The sequence below is a fragment of the Cebidichthys violaceus genome, unplaced genomic scaffold, assembly GCF_023349555.1.
Source record: "Cebidichthys violaceus isolate CVI_PGR_0920_01 unplaced genomic scaffold, fCebVio1.0.p SCAF_25, whole genome shotgun sequence".
Lineage (NCBI taxonomy): Eukaryota > Metazoa > Chordata > Actinopteri > Perciformes > Stichaeidae > Cebidichthys > Cebidichthys violaceus.
Window position 1 is genome coordinate 4,264,613 of NW_027176428.1, and position 20,955 is coordinate 4,285,567.

General features: G+C 41.9%; 1 protein-coding gene across 6 annotated transcripts in view; it reads right to left on the reverse strand.

Moving 5' to 3' along the window:
- dlgap4b (discs, large (Drosophila) homolog-associated protein 4b) overlaps positions 1-20,955 on the reverse strand; it is a 102,286-nt gene that overhangs the window by 14,860 nt on the left and 66,471 nt on the right. For 2 of the 6 annotated variants that reach the window (XM_068720387.1, XM_068720392.1), the window contains exons 3-9: positions 18,954-18,999; positions 6,073-7,361; positions 5,694-5,908; positions 3,734-3,835; positions 2,782-2,932; positions 1,038-1,293; positions 504-656 (exon numbers count right to left, since the gene is read on the reverse strand). In XM_068720387.1, coding sequence (XP_068576488.1) covers positions 504-656; positions 1,038-1,293; positions 2,782-2,932; positions 3,734-3,835; positions 5,694-5,908; positions 6,073-7,287 — 2,092 coding nt within the window. In that variant the 5' untranslated portion in view covers positions 7,288-7,361; positions 18,954-18,999. The remainder of the gene's footprint in view (positions 1-503; positions 657-1,037; positions 1,294-2,781; positions 2,933-3,733; positions 3,836-5,693; positions 5,909-6,072; positions 7,362-18,953; positions 19,000-20,955) is intronic. The other 4 variants (XM_068720388.1, XM_068720389.1, XM_068720391.1 and 1 more) reach the window with 4 other exon arrangements.

A 20,955-nucleotide genomic window follows, 5' to 3' on the forward strand; every position in this document is an offset into this window, starting at 1 on the left:
TGGTCAAATATTACCCAGATTACGCAGGTTGAAGTGGGCAGCAGAGGAGAGTGGACCAATAATATGCTTGATCGTAGGGACAACTTCATCTGGTGCAATAACCACAACCTCCGTCGTGAGTCGTAAACAATCTTCTGCCGTCCAGCCCCTAATAGCATTGACACAGTCTTGGAGCCAAAATAACCTGAAAGTCAATCACCAGTAGTAAGCGTTGTTGCCTAACGTGTGTCATCACACACATTCACTATTCCTTTCCTTTCCTTATAGCAAATTCAACATCAAAGTACACAGCAGATTGCACATTGCTTTCTTGTACTGCTGTGTCCTGTAATCAATTTCAATGACAACCAAAGCTCCACTAGCCAATAGCGTCTCTTTATTGATCAAGTTTGTCTTGATAGTGAGTTCTAATTGTTGCTTTTTCTTGTGTAGTCCTTGAAGTGGTACATTGATTTAAAAAAAAAAGAAGAATTAGGGCAGATGAGCTGGTTTGAATTTATTACCTGTGTGTGGGGGTACGATGCGTTGTCTGTCTGTCCCAAAACGCTGAAGAAAAATTGCAAGTTGTTTCTCCTTTGGGGCTTTGTCCAAGCCAGTGGCTATCAGGTAAGAGCCAAACTGCTCTTTCCATGTCTTCCACTGTGTAGAAAGGTCGTCTAGCATGGGCAAAAGAGGCTGCATTTGAGCTAATATGCTGGGGCGTGCCTGTTGGAGGACTAGTGTCCCACCCAGGATCAAGGCTATGAAGAGCAGTCAAAGTAATGTTATGGGAAATACAAATGAAGCCAAGAATTTGGCCCATGTGCCCCTCTGGAATAGGGGTCACAATTGCAAAAAAATCATTAAAGCTTAAACCAAATAAATAACCAAAACAGATTTGCACTATACATATTGTAACAAAGAATCAGATCACAGTTTGGTAACACATATCACTGCATCATGATAAGAGCTCCAATAAACCACTTCTTATGGTTTATGAATTCAAATAAATAAACTTGCATCAAATGTGTCATTTGTTTTTTCAGCCAGTGACTTACCAGTGCTGGTGCTGTAGGTGCGAACAGTGGTGTCAATAGGAGGCGGTGAGCAGCCTGAGTCTATGGATGCTGTGTCGTCATCTTGGGAACAGCCAGCCTGGATGGCTCTCAGGTAGCTGTGGCTGCGGGATCGGAAGCATGTCGGCATGGGCAAGTCTAGAGGCTCTGGGTTGTCCTGAGAGTGGGAACGGGAATCTCTGAATGTGGACTCGGAGCTGCGGTCCTCATACTGATGACTCATTTCCAGGTCCCGTAGCTGCAGAAAGCAAAGGGCAAGATTAGCACAGACAGCAGCAGCAGCAGTGTGGCAAGGAGAACAGTACTGCATGAGTGGGGTCATTTTGAGCCGTTCCCAGCCCTGGAAGGTGACCACTAACTGTCCAGTTGACTCTTTCTGTAAAGGGCATTCTTCATTTGTGAGACGCATCTGATGGGAAGAAATTAAATGGAGCCAAGAGTCAAAAGTTTAAGTGCGTGGCAACCAGGTACAATGACGTACAATTAGTGCTAGGTAGTGCAGAGCACAGAGCTCTTCAACCCCAGTGAAACTAGTGTTACTCCTCCACATGCTGGGTTTCTGGATGGGCTGTCATTTCATCTGTGAAATGCATTTTCATTTCTTTTATATTTCTTGCATGGCCAGCTATGTAAGACCTGTCAATTTACAGAATACAAAAGAAATGCCAAGACGAGAAACATCACTTTGAAAAGTGTTATACACAACAACTGCAGGCTCTTTCTGAGACTTCTTTTGAAGAGTAAGAACCAGCCCTGCAGATGATGGGTTTCATATTCTGTTTATTGACAGAAAGAGCCAGAGTAGGAGTTAAAAATGTGTTAGAAGCAAAGTTATTATGATGGTTCACTGACTGGTAACAGAGGCATATAAGGGGGTGAGTGCAGGAGAGGCAGCACAAAAGAAAATGAAGCAGAGAATATGCACATACACACATTTTGGAGTTATGTTAAATTTTGTGTTTGGGTGATTTCCACTTGTTCTGATGAAGCTCCCTGTTCTGAATTCATTTTTGTTTTGGAGAACGTTCCAAGTTATACAATTTGACCTCAACCAATCTAAATTATAATGCATATAAAATGTTTCGGCATGCTGCTGTGCATGCAAATCCAAACAATAAATTCATATATTGGACACATTTGTTGTAATGTGGTGACCTGTCAAGAGATTGGGTGTAAATCCCATACTAATAGCCAGCACTGCCTCATTTGACTAGTTCATTGAAAAAGATCAGAGCCACTCCGCGTAGTTGTTCATCATCTTAGTGACCTTGTCAGTGGGAGGCTAATAGCTCTTATGCGGGTGGATAAATTAGACTTAAAACTACCAATGTCATTCATTTGGCTCTTAGGTTCATAACATTAGCATGCGATACATTTGGAAAATAGGGATTCTGTGTTCAGAGGAAGCCCATTTTATTAATGTCATTCAAGCTGTATCTGTGAAAATGCAAATCATACTACGGAAATAAGTGTTAGTAGCTCAAGGCAGACAAAGGGGTCTTTGAAACTGACTGTTGATTTGAAAGTAGAGAGTTTGCTTGGAGCCAAGACATGTATATTTCGAGCAAGTACAAATCTATTCTCAACTCATTACAAACATATCTGCTGAACTAATGAGAGTAAAAGAGAGGCACAAACAGACAGAGAGAAACAGATTTAGTATTTAGCCCCTTGACAGCTCACATTTAATGCGACCCCTGTCTGTCCTGTCCAGGCAAGCACTGACCTGTCCCAAGCAGCTACGTCTGCCCAAGGTGCTGCAGGCCTGGCTGAAGTCATCGTCATCCCAGTGTGGCAAAGATGAGACGGTACCCCCGATGCAGTCTAGGTTGTCCAGGCTGCGATTATTGGAGAGCTCTCTGAGAGATGGAAGACAGCTAGGAAGAGGGGTAAGGTGAGAGGTAAGACAAGATAAAGGAGATGTGTTAAGGAGATTAAATATAAGGTGGAAAATTAAACGCAATGTCCGGAGTGCATGAGGACATATTCAGGGAAAAGACAGTTGATGTTAATATATATACAATGACAGGGAGGCAGAAGGGAAACATGGATCGGGGGAGAAAATGAATGATCAGCAAAACCAAAAATTGAAAGAGAGATAAAAGGAGGATAAGGTTGTCATTCAAGTTACCCCCTTTCATTTCCACTTTCATTCATGAGTCATCGTGAATCCAAATCCTAAATCTGTTTCAATTTCATCTAATTTTGGCATCAGTCATTGTAGCATCTGGGCATGCAAAGCCGGTGATGTCAGGCGACGTATGTAAACAGCCCTCTGTGCCATCATGGTGCCAAAGACAAAGAACAGGTTTAAGTTGAATCAAACTGCAGCTCTAAAGTCACATTATTTACATATTCCTTGTTGGCACACAGTGATAGTAACATGACAGTAAGCTGCCATGACATGGTGTATGGACACTGATGTCCCCTCATTCCCCCATTGGAATAGAGTCACACTCAGCTACTTTTCTGCTAAAAGCACCGGGCAGATGGTATTTACAAGCTTAAGGGAGGTTGGCAGTTGTTAGCAGCAGGGCATGAATTGGCATTTGGAGTTGCCACTGACTTTACAGGCATCTGAGGGGGGCAGTGCAAAGCCATTGGTTGTAAATGATCCAATGAGACAAAAGCGTTTTGCACCACGCTCCTGAGACGTGGCTTACAGACCTATCACTGACCTGCTCATTGACCTGCCCAGCTGGTGCAGAGAGGACACACTGTGGAGGGGAGACCACAGGGCATCCAGCTCCCCCTGCAAAGAGGTGTAATCCAGGGTTCTGCTGCTCAAGCCAATCAGGGTGGAGCAGAGCGAAAGAGAGTGGGGTTGGGTGGTCAGGGATCGGCAGGGATCGGCAGGGGGAGTAGGGTTAGTCATTCAAGCACGCTTTAGGGAAGAATAAATCCTTAATTTTCTAAACATAGACTTTAAACGGACTTGAAATAAGTGGAGGTGAGGATGTCAGGTAGGCCTGTAGTGGCTGTGTTTCTCAGGATGATGCCTTCTTGTTTCGGGTGAATGAAATCTTACATCAACACTCCTCTGATCCAACCAGAAATGTGCCCACTGTTAAAGTGTTTGCATATAGTGTGGCACTGATATTTTGACACTGCAACCTCCAAACTTGAGGACCACACTGAAAACAAAAACAAGAGCTGCTTTATAGAAGGTATTGTCACAAAGATATTGTCTTGAAGTTTTCAATCTCTGGAATTACCTTGGTGAATACTGAAAGTCGATTATAATATACACGTGTGCTGATGAAAATTTAAAGCATACCTCAATTCACTTATGCAGACTATAAAATAAATAAATCTAAAAACATATCCAAAATATATTCAGAGTATGCCAAAGCATGACAATCTATGGCACTAGACAACAATGTATTGAATAATAAGTTTTAAAAAGTTTTTATTTTATATCTTATCTTGATAAACATTCCTTAAATGTCTTTAGCAAACCCCTGCAGACAGTTATTTCAACTAGAAACATAAAAACAATTTATATTAGACAGCAGATGGAACTGCTGACAAAACCTTTTGTAACTTCAGGGCGTTGTGATTGTTCCTCGACATTACAAAACATGACAGTTCTGTCTCGCTTACATTTGCTCAACATTGCCTTAGATGCAAATGAAAAGAAAGTGAATGCATTTTCTGTCATTTTCTGAAAAGGCACAGTCAACTCAGCTTTGTCCCACCGTGCCTGTATCACATATTGTGCAATATGTCTGCTTCAGAAAGCATGTAATTTAAAGACAAGTGAGGCGCAATGCCAGTCAGTTGGAGAGATGAGGCTGATTTGTGGTGATTTACTGGTTCAGTGGAAATAAATGCCATCGTCATATTATGTAAACTACACCAATGTTGTCTGTGTCCTCTTAGCTAGACTGGTTCTTTGTGGGTCCAACAATAGGAAGGTAAATCAGAGCTGAGGTATGGTAGTAAGGCTGCCATGTGGGGGACAACAGGGAGTCTGACACCACTGAATTCTATGCATGAGTTAGCGCAGAGTGGAGTGTGTGTGCTTGTGTCGGCTTGTTGCATGCATTTGTATTTTCCTGCATACTGTCATGATAGGGCTGGGTGTGGTAGTTTCCTTCCTGTACATCCAGAAAAGAGTGGCTTATTTATTTTCTACTGATTGTTGAGAGGGTGTGCTAATTAGTTTTGATAACTGTGTGTTTTTAAAAGTGCTCTGAAAATCAACACTTTTTATAACCACACATTTTAAAGGCATGTATGTAAAATACAGTATATCTCAAACAGGATATAAGGCCTTTAAGATATACATCAAACAATTAAGCATTTGCTTATTTCTTAACTGATTGTGGTTAAAATAACATCTGTTTTATAGTTTTTCTTACAAACTTTACTAAGGTAAACAGACTTTTAATGGCATCAGAAAACGTTGATAGCTCAGATTCACAACTGTCTCATTTAGTCTCTTTTTTTAACAGACCTGTACCCTGCTGACAGCATGTTGCAATCTGCTGTTTTGAATTTGAATCATGGTGCTACATTGGTTTACAGTTGGTTAACGGATTGTACCTTTAACATGAGGTTGTCTTCCTTGCTGCTGAATATTAATATGTACTGCATAAATAAAGCACAGCTCTGTGTCTCAGTCTGTTGTCTTACTTGCGTGGGGGTAGCTGGTCGCTCAGAGACTGCTGCGTAGCCCTGAGGTAGCTCTGGCGGCGAGCGGCGGATTTTGGCGAGGGTTTGGGGCTTCCCTCCGAGTCGTCGCTGTCTTCCATGTCTCCCATGGCCTTCACATAGCTACCACTGCGCATCCGCCGACACGGGATTTCATTGGCACCTCCGCTGCGGCCTAATGTACTACTCCAATCACCCTACAGACGGCATTAAGTGGATACAATGAGTCTTTAACAATCAATCTCCGCCCTTTATCACTGTATTATAGCTCTTGATAGTTAGCATAGTTTGATATTTGTCAACCTGCACGTGTAAAAAGTAAACTTTTATCAAGCACTACATTCAGTTCAGGCCTACTCACCCTTCGTCCAACCTGCAGGTAGTTGCAAGTTAGTTCAGGTTGGCAGGATTTGGACTTGAGCATGGATCTGTCCAGAGTAGCTGAGCCCTTCTGGATCACCTGTCTCGGCTGGCCCATGGTCAGTGTGGACCAGGACCCTCCTTTCATATAGTCATTATCATTTATCACCATTCTTCCTGCTCCACCTAGTCCACGACCTCCTCCAACCACAGGCCCAGTAAGTGTCTGATACTTCATGTCATTGCTGCTTTTGGAGGAGCTGATAGTGTTGTAGCCGCTTTGGATATATCTGGTCTGCCCCCCCTGACTGTCATGGCCAGTTGGACGGCCCAGAGTCATCATGGCCATGGTGTTATGGTAGCTGCTCAAATCACTGCTGTCCAAATCGTCTGAGCTCCAATAGCCTGACATGTTGGAGCGTGGTCGTCGCTTGGCAGTCGCCTCTGATTTTGTACCCCGATCTTTACTTTTGGATCTACGATTCTGCTTTCCTCCATCTTCAGTGCCAGACGAACCTCCACCACTGCCAGTGGAGCGTCCATTGAAATTTCCTTTCATGTTTTGGCTTTCCAGTGACTGGGACTTTGCAAAGAGTTTCTGCACTGAATGCAGCATGTAACGGATCCGGCCAGGACTGTCTGTGTGCTGCTTTGCAGCAGCAACAGCAGATGTTCGATGAAACTGCAACGTGCTGAATCCGTCACGGCCTCCAGGTAGCTGCTTATCAAACTCCAGCAGACTGGATGGTGCCTGGTTCTTGGTCATATGATGTGATATAGTTGCTGAGCCACTCGTAATCATAGGTGTTCGTCCACTCAGCCCTGCCATGCCCATGCCCATACCTGTTCCCATGCCCATGCCCATGCCCATGGACATGGACGTGCCCATAGTCCCTGTACTTATCCCCCCGATGCTGTCTCCAGGTGGGGAGAAGTCAGACTGGTCGTAGGAGTTGTAGTGAATCCTGGGGAAGGTGCTGCTGTTGGACAGCTGGTTGTTGAGGGGCAGCATGCAGTCTGGTGGAAGGGAGCCTGGGTTGGCTGAAGGATAGAGATGGGGGTCCATGGTGCCATAGTGGTCCATTGTCGGGCTCAGCAGGTAGGGGCTGCGTGGGAGAGTGCTGGTCTTCTGAGAGTAGAGGGCCTCTGGATGGCCTGAGGAAGGTTCACAGGACTCAGACAGGTGTCTGTTACGGTTGGTACCCAACCCTTTCATGGTGGCGAGGAGGTCCGACCTTCTAGAAGACCCCCAGGCCAAATAGAGATGACTGATTACCTTGAAGGTGATTCCTTGAGGGCAGAAAGACACACCAGAGATGGAAGAGGTTTAGTGCAGAGCTGGGTAATACAGGACACAGACATTCACATTCAGACTCAACAGTGCATATCAGCTCAGCCACACAAACACGCCCACGTATGTGCCAAAACAGACTACAAACAGGCTAGCTGTAAGGGAAACACTGTGCAGCGAATGAGCCAGCTTTCCATTGCCTCCCACAGAGAACATCACTGTTAAAATGCTGGAAGTGAATGGAAAAACAACATGTGGAACAATGACGAGCTATAGCCAGTGGGCTAGGGCATACATTATGAGAAAAAGAACAATTGCTGGCAGTCATCTGCAACTCCTGACACCTCCACAGCTATGTGGGGCTACAGTGTATGCCAGCAGTCAGTAAACAAATATCTCCTTTTTTCGGTCTAATCACATTCAGAAAAAGAAAATGAATCCACACAGTGGATTAATCAAAAATGAAATGTTGTGTTGGTCTAGCATTGGATATTGAACCATTTGCCTTTTAAGAAAGCCTCAATAATAGACCTGCTGCCTCTCAGCATATCCTACAGGTTAGCTGTGATACAGAACAACCTAGTCTCTGGGAGAACCCTTTCTTTCAGCTTGTAGCTCTTTCTCTGCCCATTATTCCATCTGTTTATCTCTCTCTCTCTTCCTCCCACCTCGAGTGGGTATCCCTGGCAATGGTCACTGAGCTCCCGTCCTATCTTTGCATGGCAAGCCAAGGATGGCAGGGCAGACTGTCATAGTGAAACCAGTAAAGAGGATTTGACCAGCGGGGGGTGGGTTACAGGAGTTGGCAGCTACACCTCTTTGTCCTATCAGTCAAGCTGTGCCAATGCCCTGCCTGGCAAGGCGGCAATGATGGTACTTCATGCATGGAAAACGAAAGCTAATGTGATAGAGATTATTATGGTATTCATGCATTGACAGGTATATCTATGAGTGGCTCCTTATCCAGTGTGGAATAATCACCAACAAAAAAACTAATTTGTCTGTAAAATAATGTCGGGGAGCATTCAAACAGAGTTGGTCTTACGCTTACATAATGAGCAAAAAGATCACTATTCCTTATGAATAAATGAAGCAATATATATTGTTTTAATCATTCAGGACTAAGGGAGCCCTGCATGTCGAGGCAGATACCATTATTGAAAACTCAACAGTATGCATGCTCCTTTCTTGACTATTCGAGATTATTGTTCTGCTTCAGGTCAACAGGTTTGAAAAACCCAGACTTAGCGATCGCAAATGTTTCTCGAAACCATTTGTCATTTAATATTAGCAGCTGCAGCTGAATGTTTAAATCAGCTCTTATAACTCAAAATATATAATATTCAAATATATAATATTCAAATCATTCCATGCTTAATTCGGTGGATATTAAATACAGTTATAACTCACTTTTCTATCAAATTCGTCTCCGAGATTGATAAATAGTAGTTTATAGTGTGTATAGTGACTTAGCATGGAGGTTGTTAGATTTAGAAAAAAAGATGAATGATACATCTAGTCATTAGAGCCCCTGCAGAGTTCCAGCAGATGTGAAGAAAACTAATAAGTGGTTAAAAACTCAATTTCATCCTCAGCACGGTACATTTATTCTTAATTTATCTAGAGGAAGTCAGCCAAAGACATCTTGAATTCAATAATTTTTCAGCTGCTTCGCACAACTGCAGACTTGCACTGTTTGCTGTGAGGTGTCCTGTCGGCCGGCAGTCGAACCATGACTTCACCACTTTGACGCTGGCCAAGTGCTCTTATTGTTTGGATACTTATTGCAAAAATATTAGAAAGATGAAAAGCAGCTCACTTTTAGGTTTACACTTAATTCACAGCACAATGTGAGTTGTTGTGATTGTTTCAGAAAAGGCACTGAAATGAATTGTGTTACCTTGCCTTTACATAATACTGTATGTGCACACACATATTACTTTAAAACACTTCTAGCAATTAGCTATTTTCAAAAAAAAAAAAAAGAACTCCATATAAATTATAAGCCTGGCTTTCATGCCACCATTATTAGCATGCTGCAGGCACAGACTCATTTAGTGTCATTAACAGAGCCTCTCTGAGTGCCATCTCTGCTGATAGGGTCAAATCCTCTAAATCCTTTTACACCACATTAGCTAACTGCCTCATATCCCATTGCGACACGCCACTCAGCTGAGCTTAGCGTACCCTCCTCAATGTGTCAACCAGCACGCCTTGAAATGACAGTGATAGTTGCATTATTAATGCAGGCGGGATTGTAAACTGTACCCTGTCAGTCAAAAGTTTTAAACGCTTTAGCACATTCACAAAATGTCTTTTTTTGGTAAATGTTCAATAATGGTAGGTAACTATACTAAACACAAGTAAGATACAAGTAAAAGAGAAATGAGAAATATGTGTCTGTTTTTTATATTAAAGACCATGACTTAGAAATGGCCTGGATCTCAATCCCTCTAATTACAGACTTGTAGCAGAAAAATATACAGCAGACTTGTCTTATAGTCGACATTTTCTATATTATTAAGTGGTTGACCTTTCCAGTGGATTGACTTTAATAAAGCACTGATTATGAGCTAATTAAGATGCTAAGTCATAGGTCATTAAAGGCATACTCAGCAATTACCAGCCGTGACAGTATGTGACATGGTTATCATTGAATATACAAAATGTGGTCCTGGAGAAACCAGGTGTTAATGTCTGTCTGTTGAGATCAAAATGAAGGCCAAGTTCGAAGATGGGTGTGGTCCCAGTTGTTGCAGGTAATACAGTTTTCATTAAGCCTGCCAGTATATACTTATGCTTCTTTTATAACCACAAATTTTAGTAGATTTGACACCAACCTACCACAGTATCACTGCAAAATATAATAATAGAGGTCAAGAGACATTTTGACCCATACGTGAAGATTAAAGTAATTCAGGTCAAGCCTCTGCATTCATTAGCCTGGAAAGACAAGTGCATCTCAGTCTGTGTACAGTGCTCATAGAGAATAGTGCAAGCAAGAATGTTAATGTGTCTGTGTTTGGGTGTGTTTTACACCCTGCTTAGAGCGTCTGGTGGTAGCATCTCCCTGCCTTGTGCACTGGGGAGCTGCCATCTGCTCTTCAAGTGGGAAAAGGGGTGTCTGGCACCGTCTCCAATCTATGACCTTACTCATTCTCTCAGCCACTGCTAACCTCAGATCCACAGGCAGTTCACGCTACTGACCAGAAGAGGGCGATAACACTCAATACAAGCGTTCCATCACACTGACGTCTTTCATACAGCGTGTGGGGATGTTGTGAGGATTTATTTGTCAGTCCCTGAGTCTCACAGAAAGCATTGGAGATGTGATGAAAAGGTCTGTCTGGATGTCAAGTAATGTTTAGAGAATGAATAAAAGAAAATAATTCCCAGAACCATACCCGAAACTATGTTGCCAATATTTTTTTTCATGATGCTCATAAATTAGAAAGTGACAACATATTTCCAGCTTGAATGTTTGCTAAATGTGATTTTTCTTAACATGAATGAACATATACTTACTTTGTATATTGGATATTATATATACTTAGTTTGTATTGTATAAGCCTATCATGTATTGAATTGTCCTAAGTGGAAAAGTAACTACTTCCTGCTGCTATCAAATACATGTAGTATACAATATGTAGTGAAGTAAAAAGTACAATATTTCCTTCTGAAATGTGGAGTAGAAGTACAGTAGTAGCATAAAATAGAAATACTCAAGTAAAGTACAACTATTAAGTAAAGTACATACTTAAAGTTATTGTGAGGAACTTTTAACTGGTTATGAAACAGTCTCAATTTAATACTGATGACTCTGTGTGACCTACATAAGTAAACGAGACCATCAGCGAATAGATTTCTATTTAGTCATTCCTAATGCTTGTCATCGGTGCCACTGGGTCAGAGTCCACGCAAAATCAGATTATATCATACAGGTTCACAAGGTTTACTGAGTGGAGCAGACTGTCAGACCCTGCTGCAGTAAAATGAGAGGTTTTCCGCTGGGAAAGAGAATCTGGTGCTCGGAAACACTACCAGCTTCGTTCACAGGGACCGCCAAAATCAACACAAAAGGAGAGTTCCCTGTAGTAGCTTTAAATACAGCACATGAGTTAAGTATAGCTTCTGTCCACCACTGCTAATTTGTCAGAAATACTGGAGTGCTGGTACAGAGGGACAAGTGTTTGGGAGGGTTGAAAGGAATGAAACAAAAGACGTTAAATAGATGGAAGAAATATAAAGTACTGGGATCAATTTTTGATTCTCAAAAAACAAAATTGGGTGAACTCTATTGGGTACTGTCACATTTAATATATAGTACTTCATCATTCTAGGGACTATCTGTCAGTCTTTACACAGGCACGCATCCCTCTTTTTGCCTTCTGTAAAGGACCTGTCTGTTAATATTTAACTATTAAAAAAACTCACTGAATGAAGATTTCATCCATTTCAATTCCAACAATATTAGCCAGTTAGCACATTTCCTGCCATGAAATAGTTCCCCAAACAAATGGACTCCTCTCTCCAAGACAGGGTGAGAATTCTTACATCCAATATTTTCATTAACAGAGAGAAGCTCTGCCATCCTGGAAACAGTCAAACTGATGGCTATACTGTATCAAAACGTCTCTGGGTTGTCTGTGTTGAAGCGCTTGAGATGCCAGATTTTTCCGACCGGTTGCCAGCTTCTACATTGGCAAGTCTGTGGGCGGCCAGATTTAGATTAGCGCCCGTGCAAAGGACATCATCCCCTCATCTGAGCAACACTGTACAGAGAGACAGTTTGTCAGAGCACAGCTCAGTCAGTCAGCCCTGAGCCCATCTGCTCCATAGGCTTACAGCACTGCCCTGGACGACAGGGGGCAGCTCTCTGTGTGTGTGCGTGTGTTAGTGTGCTGTGTCTAAAGGCAGTGTGTGTTACATGGAACAAGGGGGCCGAATGCCTGCAGGCTGCTGGTGAGGAGGGATGGACAGAAAGAAGTGGGGGCAAAAGCTGTGGGGAGAAAGGTGTGGGTTTTGACGGCAGTGGAAATTAAAGCACTGAGACGGCGTGAAAATGAGTATGAGTTGTAAACTGTTCATTGGGGAGAAGGTGAAGAAATATAAAAATGCAGCGGAAGATGAGCGATAGAAATTTAGCAAGTTGGGAGAAACAGCATGAAGGAGGAAGGGCGAGAGCGCTTAATGTCAAGAGACATTTTTTAGCATATACTGGAAGTTTTCGGCTGAAGAGAGGTAATCAGACGATACTGGAGGAGGAGATGTGTGTCAGTTAGCAGAGTGTTCGATGCATGTGTTTATCCCAGAAAGGGTGCGAGGGTGTAAATGACTGTGAATATGTGAGGCATATGCGTGTGAAATACAATAATTGACCACGACTGCTTGAGAGATTTGAATTTTCTTTGCTTTGTTTTAAGTTATGAAAGAGGAGAGGTGATTCAATAATTTGCCATTCACTGAATGCCTCTGAGTGTTTGCGAGCGAAGACACACAAACACTCCCTTGTATGTATGTGTGTCACGTAATTAATAATAAATAGTGTGTACTGTATGTGTGCGCACGCATGCCTGTGTGTGAGGCAGGCTAACCTTGTCCTAATTACGCTCTATCTATTCCATCAGTGCTGTGCTCTGACCCATTTTCACAGCTATAAATTTACCACTCTCCCCTCTGTTGTGATAGATGACCCACTCATTTTAGCCCATCTCTGAAGACTGTGAGCCAGAAAGGAAGTCAGTGAGAGACAGTGGCACCACTTCACTGATTAGGATGGCGATGGAACTTTCCATGTCCTCAAAACTATTCCTGTTTGTACATTAAACGAGTATGGAGTTTGCACTTTATGAGGAAAGCCTAGTATGAAAAAGCACATTAACGTGCCACCTGGTAGATCTCGAGAGTGTTTTACATAAAAGAAAGCAGCGCTTCCTTGCTGTTTACAGAGTATTTATGAGTTTCCAGTCCTCATTTTTGACAATATGTTAGCAGTCAAAGAGACTTCAAGGCTGTATATTGACAAGCATCTTTCGTCTCTGAAGACGTCTAAAGCACTGAATTGTAAGCGCAGTTTTATAATTGCTATTCTGTCACTGTTCCTGACCTCTAATCTGCCTGGAGGCGAGCAAGTGAAGAGACAAGAGGTCAGGTCTGTGAATACACAAACGCCAAAAAAAGCAGCTCATTTTCAATGATCACCCATTGTATTTTGCTATTAATCTCGACAATATTTACACATAAATAACATGCCAAAAAATATCCAGTGTTTGAGAAACATTATTATTAAGTGTGAGGGCTCAAGGATCATGCATGCAGCCCAATCTGTGCCCAAACTTTTAATTCAAAATAAAATCAGGTTCTCGATGTGACAACAATGATAATAATATCTCATCTGTATAACCTGGAGCTAGAGTGGATTTGACAATAAAACAAGGGAAAGTGAAATCATTTAATCCTAAAGCCATATGATAATAGAAAATGTAGCTTATTCTTTTAACCTTCACCTCTAATCTGCATGGCATCCATTATCATGGGCCATGTTCCAACACATATCTTCCACTCCCACCTCTGTGACCTTGTCGATGTCCCTCTGTAGATCTGTTGGGTCGGTCTACCTGGAGGTGTGAAGGCAACTGTGTGTCAACACCACCACTTACCTATATCACCGGGCAGAGTTCAAATTAATTTAGATGTACTTGAGAATACGATGCTATTGAACGACTTGAGTCATGGCTATTCAATAAATACATTTTAAATGAGCTTATTCAGTCAAAGTGGAACTTTAAAAGAAAGATTTACATACTTATAAATCTATGTTAATACAAGACTCAAATACCCTTTTGTACACTAAATTTATTTTTCATTTGAATAATTTCTTCTTTTCATACTGGCCATAAAATGACTCCTTTACAGTGTGAATTCAATGTTAGAGATGGGAGACAAAATCCACAAATACATTTTTCAGTTCAGTAGAAGCTAACATGAAGCCTGATCAGCCGTTGACTATCAAATCAAGTCAAATCAAGTGGGTATCTTACAAAGTCAATGTCTTTGGAGCACGAAATTCCCTACAGACTGTGAGACAGACAAGATAGTGACACGAAGAGGGAATGTCATACCAAAAAGACTTGAATACATAGTTTGGCAAATTCAGACCATTGAAACCTCACATTGGCATTCAGCTGTCGTGCATTTTTGCACAAAATAAAGAATGTGGATTTTATCTTTTAACTTGAAAATGTTCAAGGTTGGTATGAACAGGAGGATTGAATTCAGCAATTAATAACTCTTTCCATGTGCATATGGGCCTGTTAGTATTGTATTGGGATTGACTTGAATTGAATATAAACAGTGTGAAACTTTATTTAAGTATTTAATCTGCAGGAAGCACAAGCAGTGGGTTAGCTTCTTGAATTAGCACCCCGTTGGAAAGGCTCAAATACTAACTAGTATGAGCCCAATTTCAAGCTGGAGACATGGTGACCAGACATGGCCTAGCACTACTCCATTCAAGGTGTATTTTTATATTTAGGAATGACACAGAGATGGGTGTCTCTCGCTGGGTCCTGCACACAGTGAAGCACAGCGGGAGGAGAGGGTTGTGGGCTGCAGCTGTGGCCTCTATCTCTAGACTCAGGGCAAATCACAACGACTAATGCAAACAGACATAGAGATGTGCACAAGTGCACGCACGCACGCACCCAGACATTAGCATCTTTTTATGATTTCACAGACACCATTCAAACACACGACGCTCTCACGCAGAGACACACACCATAACCCACGCACAGTAAAGATCCACTTCAAAGACTAGAAGATCCTGATTTACTGAAGGCACCTCCTGATGTAAAACTTTAACCATATACCTCAGCTGTTCCTTGACATCAATCTATCACATCAATATAGAACAGTCTCTCTCTAATTAGTGTTTGCCATTCACTCTTTCCTGTTTTTGCACAACTAAAACTGAGGTTGACTTCTACAAATACAAGACAAAGTTAAATGAAGGGGTAAGATGAGTTTGGATGTTTTGTAACTTTGATAATTCCTGAACGCTTTAATGAAAGCTCTCAAATCTTACTCCTATAAGCTTCAGCTCAGTGACGTCCTGTGCTGTCAGTGAGCTGCTGCATTGCATGTGTATGAGCTATGAGCAGTCACCCACAGCCAGAACAACCACAGCACAGCTTTAAATCCCACCAGGATAAGCCTTAAACCTCACCCACTTCAAAATGCCCTTGGCCTGACACACAATAGCTGGTTCAATCTAACACATCCTCATAGCCTTGACCAAGCCCCCCCCCCCCCCCCCCCCCCCCCCCCTCCTTACAGAGGAAGCAGCAGCGCAATGAGCCTTCCTGCTGTGAAAAGAAAAGGTGAAAAGTCACTTCCTGTCGAGATGTGAGGAGTGATCGTGTGATGGGGGGACAGGGGTCCCCTCTGGATGCCAAGTGGGTCAACCCCTGAATCTATTTTTCACAATCCCCACTTGACGTCACAATAATACCCTAATGGCCGTCTGTCAACCTATCAATGGCACAAGGATGAGCCGTTGCCATGACAATGCTTATAAAGCCAGCAGGACTAGCATAGATGCTACGTATGTACGGTTGTATTTCACACAGAGCTCTGACATTTAGGAGACGTGAACTACAGCCCTCAAATGTTGCCCAAAGTCACGTTGGTATATTATACTACATGTGACACCCAAGTTTACGTGCACTAATCCAGAGTCTGTGGTTCAGCAAACAGCCTTCAGACAACATCAAATACTGTGATTTATGTTATTTGGTTCGGGATCATTTGTATAATTTCAAGCCTATAAATATCTTCTCCTCAGCTTCTATGTTAGGTATATATTAAATGAGCTTTAGAGTTATTTGTGACTTACTTTGTGATTTATTTTAATGTTTCTGTCAAATGAAGCAGAGCACTTGATTGTTAAATCTGACTTGTAGAACCATTGGTTGTAAAGCTACCTGGATTACGAGTCTGTGTCTATATTCACGTTCATTGCATGGTGTCTCAAAATCATACGTTTAGCTCACAAAGAACCAGAACATGTTTTCTCCCATATTTTAAGCTGGAATTGGTAATTTAACACAATGCCCCAGGGCTGAGATTTCATGCAACTCAACAATATATGGATTTTGGACTAAAAATTTGTTGATGTACCGTATATAACAGCTGTTATTAATTACATCAATGTACATTGTTCTATTGTGTTGTTCCAAGGTGTGATTCATAAATTAGAGGCTGTTTCACCACATTATAAGTCTTCTTAATCATCTTGCTCCCATGAGGTTTCCTTCCCACTGAGGGTTGAATATCACCACTGAGACTCATTACCCTTTTAAACTGCACTGAAACCGGCAATGTGGATTTTCTTTGCTGATAGGACTTCTGAGTCAGAGAAGATTTTTACCTTAACATAGTAACACAGAGTGAAATATATATATATTTTTTTACACGTTCTATCCACAGTGTGAGTGGGCTGTGCGTTTCGTCCCGGTATATTAGAACATATCCATTAAATAAATGTTTTCACGACTGTGACTCATCTAGCAATACACCGATTTCAGAGGTGACATCTCATCTATGGGAACGAAAATGATTCATCTTTGCTTTTTAGGTATCATAAAAAACAAAAAGGTAGAAAAATATAAATGTTTGTACACAACAAATTAAAGGCAGCAATAAATGTGAAGAATTAATTCAGTATTCCTCAGAAAGGATACTCAGTTTATGTTCTCTGTGTAGGACAGTAACAGCAGTTCTATGCTGTCCCTTTCAGACTAAAAAGTGTTTCTGCGCCGGCCTCTTACTGTCTGCACACATGAGAGGCCTTTTAATAGCACAGGATGAGCACTTTATAATGCGTAAAGAGATGAGAGAGGAGAGAAAGAGTGAAGAGACAAAAGAAGTTGTACACTGTAATTCAGGGAAATTGCAACAGTCTCCCTCTCTATGTCTGCAGACAGCTAGGAATGAGTAATGCATCAATCACAGCCGTCCTTTGCAGCCCTGCTCTCATACTTTACATTCTCATTCACAGAGTGCGCTCAGCTTTGATCATAGTGTTTCAATATTGTGGTTGCATCCTTTCGGTCTTTCCTCTGAGAAGCTATCATTGATCTGATTATCTCCTGGCAAATGCTATGTGCCTCACTTTGACCTAAAAAGGAAAGCACAAATTAAACCGCCTTCAAGAAAAGTTGTACGATTTATTTATTATCAAGCCACGGACCGGTGCACCTTTTGTGCACGTTTACTGTACAAAATCCGGTGTCAAATGCACCCTCCGGATCCAGTTCTAACACCTCTAGCATGGCCTATTGTAAGTGTGATGTCAGCAACACCTTCTCATCCTCCACCTAAGGGAGACTTCCATCAGGGGCAGGATTGAGAGGAGTCCTTTGATTGGAGCATCCTGTTATCTCCTAACCACAGCAACACAGCTGGCAGGACCCCTGTTTCTGCAGAAAACTGGCAATATGTGTGCACATGTGTGGGTCTGCTGAGGTGTACATCTGCCTGTGTGTGTGTGTGTGAATGTCAAGGACGAAATTTGTATGCAAATGCCTGTCTGTGCGTGTGATGTATGATGCCGATGTAAATATTTGAGAGAAACTACAAAGACACCATGTTGTGTCTATAGTTGTGTGAAGAAATGAAGGGCATGACATTGAATATGTGAGAAGTGGTCATGTTTGTGGCTATAATCCTTAAATTGAATCTACTGCAGTTGCATGAACACTGTTTCACATTTTCATTAAGATGAAGCCATGTATAAGCCCACTCAAGAAATGGAGAAGAAGGCATGTATAAGAAGAAGCCTTGTATAAGCCCACTCAAGGAACTTTTAAGAGGCAGATTCACATTTGTGGGATTTGTGCAACTTGTGCTCAATAATATTTAGTGAGACCCTAACAAAAATAACACAATCCTGCAGACACAATGTTCAATGATCTGTGAAATATTACAACCACGTTTCCCCTACTTTCAAATTGTAATTATTGTGTTGCAATGCACAATTACACCAGAGCAGGACTAAACATCTTCACAATCTCAAGTTATTTCTGTGATAATTGAGTCCTAAATCTTATTTTCTTGAAATAAGTGATGCCAGTGACGGAAGAGTATTGCAACCTGTTTCCTATACTGTACATAACAACTTGTTTCAAGAATGTTTGTAGATACGAGAGGCAGGCTGATGCACTAGAATATTGATAGCGTCTTAAGCCTACGTTGTGCTGGGGATGACAAACTAAAACCAGAAGTGGCAACTTCATAGAATTACATTGAAGCAAGGGTTGTGTTTGAAATTTGAATTTCCCTAGCTTGTCCTGCAGTGAGTCCTCCTTTGATGTCCCATCAGTGTGTTTGCAAGGAATAGCAATTAGCTTCTAATAAATGGACTTGGTGGTGAATCCTGTTCCTGGTGTTTAGTGAGGAGCAGGGAGTTAAAGGTTAGGGGTCCAAGGCTACGGCTCTGAGTGTTTGTGTACTCAATTTTAATTTTCAGTCGGCTTAATTAATTTAAAAGCAGCATTACCAGTTGAGTGCTGAGGTCAGGCAAAATGACTTACATTGGCAGCTCATTTCTCAGAAGCCTCGATCTGAGCAGGAGGTTTCCTGAAAGAGATACGAGGAAAACTGTGTCAGTGTTTATGTGTGTTATGAACCCATGCAACCGCGTCATGCTTTACCTGTTAACTGACAAGACAACCTCAGCATCTTTTGCTACACACACACACACACACACACACACACACACACACACACACACACACACACACACACACACACACACACACACACACACACACACACACACACACACAGAACTGAGGATGAGGCTTTGCCATGCAGCATTGCAAACTGGGTTAAAATCATCTGATTGAGAACCAGTGCTTGAGGGCAACTTGTGTTCAGGTTTAGGCCAGCAAAGTATCAGCGGGCAGCTCCACCTTACTCTACTCTTTTCCTGCCCTACTTTCTCTCTCTCTTCCTCCTCTCCCACACCTTGGAGGGTAGTACAAAGGCACCGACTCGCTTTAGCACATTTCAATCACGGCACTCTCTCACTCATCCATATTCCAGTCGCTTGTATAACGCCTGCAGTGTTGCAGAAGCTATGACAATGTTGGATCAGGGCTCTTCTCTGCAGTAGTACACTCACCGTGCATCCTGTCTGATTCCACTACATAGTCCACACAGAAGAGTTGAACTAGTAAACCAGTGCTCAGAGTTAAATCAGTGCTCAGACACAAGATTGTGTGTGGGTTGGTGTGCCTTTGGACATCTACGGTACGCACGTGTGTGTGTGTGTGTGTGTGTGTGTATGCTTGAGTTTATTATATTAATTTCTTGATGCCTGTGTTAAGTGTCCCTGTCAACACATAACAAATGCTGTCTCTATTTTCTTTTTATCATTTCCCGCATCAGAGAAGAACTTCAGGATTCTCAGCACCAATGACAAAAGGCTCATACTTTGACAAGTGCCATCTTATTTCTGCAGGAGAAAGACCCTCTGAGGTCATACATTAAACTGCATCCCAGCGCTCCTATTTTGCATTATGGATTCCTCTCTTCCTTGAAAATTCAGTAAGAACACATCGTTATTCATCAGTCTTGCAAGCACTCAGATATACAGTGTGTAGAAGGGTATAACCTTGATGTTAATATTCAAATGCTGCTGTGTTCAGTGTTTCATGCCACTGTTTTAATTCCTTTGCACATATCCAACTCACAGCATGAAGACCGTTGGATATTCTCTTTGATATTTTTAGGCATTCATCTGTTAGTAGTCTTTGATGGTGGCAAACATACAAAGATACATAGGAGAGTAGATGACACATAAAAAAAACACACATTTAGAATTGGGCAATTGTTTGTACTTTGACATCGTCAAATTGGGTGACTCGTAATTGTCGAGGGGGCGGTGGGATTGGCAGGGGATGGAGACAGTTAGGTCACAGTACACCAGTGAAATGCCTGCATGGATGACTTAGTGTCAAAGAAAAATGTACCATCTTTTATTTGGTAGGGCTTGACCTGAAAATTCAACTGTTTGGATAGGAAAGATCAAACAGAAATTGGTATTTGATAGAAGAGAAGATGCAAAGAGCTTTCCAAGTCACACTGTTTTTGACTCAATCATTCAACCTTACCTCCTCCCTCAGAAGTCTTGTGGTGCTGCAACATTGCACTCCTTCCACATTTGAATCTGAGTGAGAACAGTCATTGTTCACTGAAATCTGTTTGTTTTAACTGTTTGAACAAAGGATCAACACTATCAGTTTTTGTGTGTACAGTCTCGAACGTTCAGAACTGTGGTTTTGAAAGGAGAATTCATAAGAACATCCTTTAGGTGTCTTTATCTTCACTATTCACATGTGCACAAGTAGTCTGTGATATCTTCAAACATTTGGATACACATTTCTCCACGATGAACTGAGCTAGCTACATTGCTGTAACTCAAAAGTGCTGACTTGTCTATGGCCATTAAGATGTTAGTGGTGCCCCTAGACGTTCCATCCTAGTTACCAGGTTTTGAATTTCTGATGGGACGGTTGAAAAGAGCAACCA